This window comes from Morone saxatilis, unplaced genomic scaffold (genome assembly GCF_004916995.1).
Source record: "Morone saxatilis isolate NCDOM2014 unplaced genomic scaffold, NCSU_SB_2.0 Contig6, whole genome shotgun sequence".
Lineage (NCBI taxonomy): Eukaryota > Metazoa > Chordata > Actinopteri > Moronidae > Morone > Morone saxatilis.
In genome coordinates, this window is record NW_023340206.1 from 1,149,334 (window position 1) to 1,152,580 (window position 3,247).

The 3,247-nt window shown below is 38.4% G+C and overlaps 1 protein-coding gene across 1 annotated transcript in view; it reads left to right on the forward strand.

The window, feature by feature from the left end:
• The window catches only part of prkx (protein kinase X-linked), a 36,831-nt gene that overhangs the window by 11,318 nt on the left and 22,266 nt on the right, over positions 1-3,247 (forward strand). The window contains exon 3 of the mRNA XM_035677637.1: positions 2,458-2,721. Within this exon, the coding sequence (XP_035533530.1) occupies positions 2,458-2,721 (264 nt within the window). The remainder of the gene's footprint in view (positions 1-2,457; positions 2,722-3,247) is intronic.

The following is a 3,247-nucleotide window of genomic DNA, read 5'->3' on the forward strand; positions in this document are numbered from 1 at the left end:
TCAGGGGAAAATGAGGGAATGGTGCACGACCATTCAAAAATATGACTGGGTTTCTAACGATACAAAGCTTAATGCAAATGGGTGAAGTGTCCCTTTAACTGGGAGTGAAAGATGCTTTGTTGAAGTTACGGCGCAAAATACAATGTAAAAGAGAGGTCTCTTTTCAGTTCATTATGTAACTATGGCAGGACAAATTAGACCGTGGTGGGCTGCCACAGTCTATCATTAATGGGAAAGACTGCTTTCAGGCATATATGCTGCCCAGTAAGGTCTGAAATAATTGGGTCCAATTGGTTACCGTAGCTTAGCATTTACCCATCCGACCAGTACTTTTGTAATGCCTCATACAGAACTAACTATGGTCGGTAAGTTTCGATTTTGGTCTCTGTCCAGGCACAGTGGTACCAAACCTGGCAACGTTTCTGTGACAATAAGCTATGCAGAGTTAGGCCACCCACCTCCGGACTCCAGATCCACACACAGACTCCCATCTTACTCTTGAAAAGAAGTGAGTAAGCATAGTTCCTAAAATAAACTATTCCTTTAAAGCAAATGTGTTTTTAAATCTAATTGAATATTCACATTTTCCACTGTCTCAGTAGATATTATACATAATAAAATAAATCATAGACATATTCTAATAGGAATTTCTATAACACAGTAAATTTCCCCACTGATACAAATCCAATATAATTTGAAGGCTTAAGGAGCAGACTCTGAGTGAAATCAGCATGATTCTCTCCACATCATGAACATTGGACTTTATCTGGTGTAATAAAACACTGCATCTGTATCTTCCGAGCATATTCTTTACTTAAGTGGGAAGCAGTTTTATCCCTGAGCAAATGTCCTCCTATTTCCTAGTTTGAATAACAATTTCTAAGTCTCTCCCATTAATGCTTTGCTGAATTTCTCTGTCAAAATCTAATATAGTTTTTGAGAATATAGCTTACATTTCTTCCTTCTGCTTATAAAACACAGTACTTATTCAATAAAGACTTATGCTGCCTGATCAAACTGTAGAGTATTTATGAAGCAAAACATAATGGGGTCATTAAAGCGTAAAACAATAAGAGATGTTTTAAAGTATTTCACCTCAGCCTTTTATTAAACAACACAGTATGCTATGATCTTAGGTTACACAAGGCTGAGAAAGTCAGACACAGTATAATGAGAGGCTTTTTGGGTTTGGCTCCAACTCTTAGATATTCTATTAAATTAAACAATTATTAAATTAAACAAATAAAAAGGTTCACCATGTACAGCTTTTGTTGTGTTGGAGCTCTGTAAAACACGAATTACTGTAGTTAGGAGTTTTGTTTCTCTCTTGTGTTGTACTTTCATCTAAAAGACAGACAACAGCAGCTTTTGGATACTATCAGACTATTGGATACAGTTACTATTATACTTCCCAGCTGTTTCTTTACTGTAAGTAAGGCCTGAGAAATAAAACGATAGCAAAGTGTCTTGGCGTTAGACAATCGATACAACAGTACCCTATGACAGATAATTAACATTAAATTTGTGCTTTGAGGGGCGCCCCTCACCTTATAGAGTGTGCGGCCCATTTACTAAGGCTGAGTTCTTATTGAGCAGCACAGGTTTAATTCCTACCTGTGGCCCTTGCATGGCATCCCCTCCTACTTTTGTGACTCTTCTACCTTTTTTATTAATGTCAACTAAACAATTTTTTTGGTTATATTGCCCAGCCCCAAATGTAAGTGTATCATCTTTATTTCTCAGGTTTCGCTTCAGAATAACCTTTCAGTTATAAAAAAAATTTTTTTCCCATGAATCTCATGATTCTTATTTTTCAGTGATTATATACTAATGAAAACATACCTATGAATATTATATTCCATTTCTGCCAATGTCAAACACTAGACCTAGTCCATCTCAACTGTTCTACCTGAAGTATACACACACGCAGCTCACCCGGGGGTAGTACAGAAATATGAAATATGTTTTTAGATAACATAGATAACATATTTTCCCTGGAAGATATACCTATGGCTTGAGTTGGTGGCTTGTACACATGGTTGTTTGGGCCGTTCAGTATATTAACGTGATTGTAGATTAACTATAACTTCGGAAAACAGAAAAAGCAAAAGGACGTGTGGAGATAAAACAGTGTAGGGAAGAGTCAGTAATCGTCTTTGTGGCCAGCAGCCAGCACTTATGGAAAACACTGGAGCCTCCTCCATCTTCATCAGTGACAGTGCCCTCTTTGTTTTTATTCCTCTGAAGTGCCCTTCCAGCTGAAATAGTTGTTGCACACTGCTCCAGGCCACACTGGGGGATAAAGGAGTCTGAGACTGATACAGCCTCTTATTTTATCTGATTTCCTCAACTTGTCAGACAGCACTTTAACTCTTTTACCCTCCAACTGTGGACTGAAGAAGTTACTGTTCAGCATTAATTACAATTATTCGACCTGTGTGATCTGTCATTTCTCAGGTTTTGGACCCACCACGATGAGCGCTTCCTCTACATGCTCATGGACTACGTGCCGGGCGGCGAGCTGTTCAGCTACCTACGCAGCCGCGGGCGCTTCAGCAATGCTACTGGCCTCTTCTATACCTCTGAGATCGTATGTGCCATCGAGTACCTCCACTCCAAAGAAATTGTCTACCGCGACCTGAAACCTGAGAACATCCTGCTAGACAGCGAAGGACACATTCGCCTCACCGACTTCGGCTTCGCCAAGAAGCTCTCTGACAGGTGATAGAAATAATGTCAGCATCCATTTTGACATCCACACCTGCAGAGTGATTTATAAGGTTGACAGTGAATGAGTATTAAGCAAGGAAAGGGATAAAAAAGGGTTGTAAAAATCAGTGTTTTTGTCGTGGCGACATAACAATTAAAAATAATACACATAGCTGTTTGAATTAAACTTAAAGCTCCCTGCACCAGACTCCCTTTAAGAAATATACATATTTACAGTTCCTTAGGTGATTATTATTAGGTTTCATAACTATAGAAACACAAGCTAAAGGGTGTCATATGTCGACAGTCTTCTTGTCAGTTCAGCATTAGTATAATCCATAAAGAAGAACGAGTAGATGCCGCTCATACAAAGTACTCAGATTGTTTAGTAGCAATAGCACAGTGTAAACATACACTGTTACAAGTACAATTACAAAAGCGTTAGCATTAAACTATACTTAAAGTACAAAAAGTAGATGTGCAGAATGGTCAATTTAGGATAACACGTATTATATAATTGGATTATAATGATTGATGC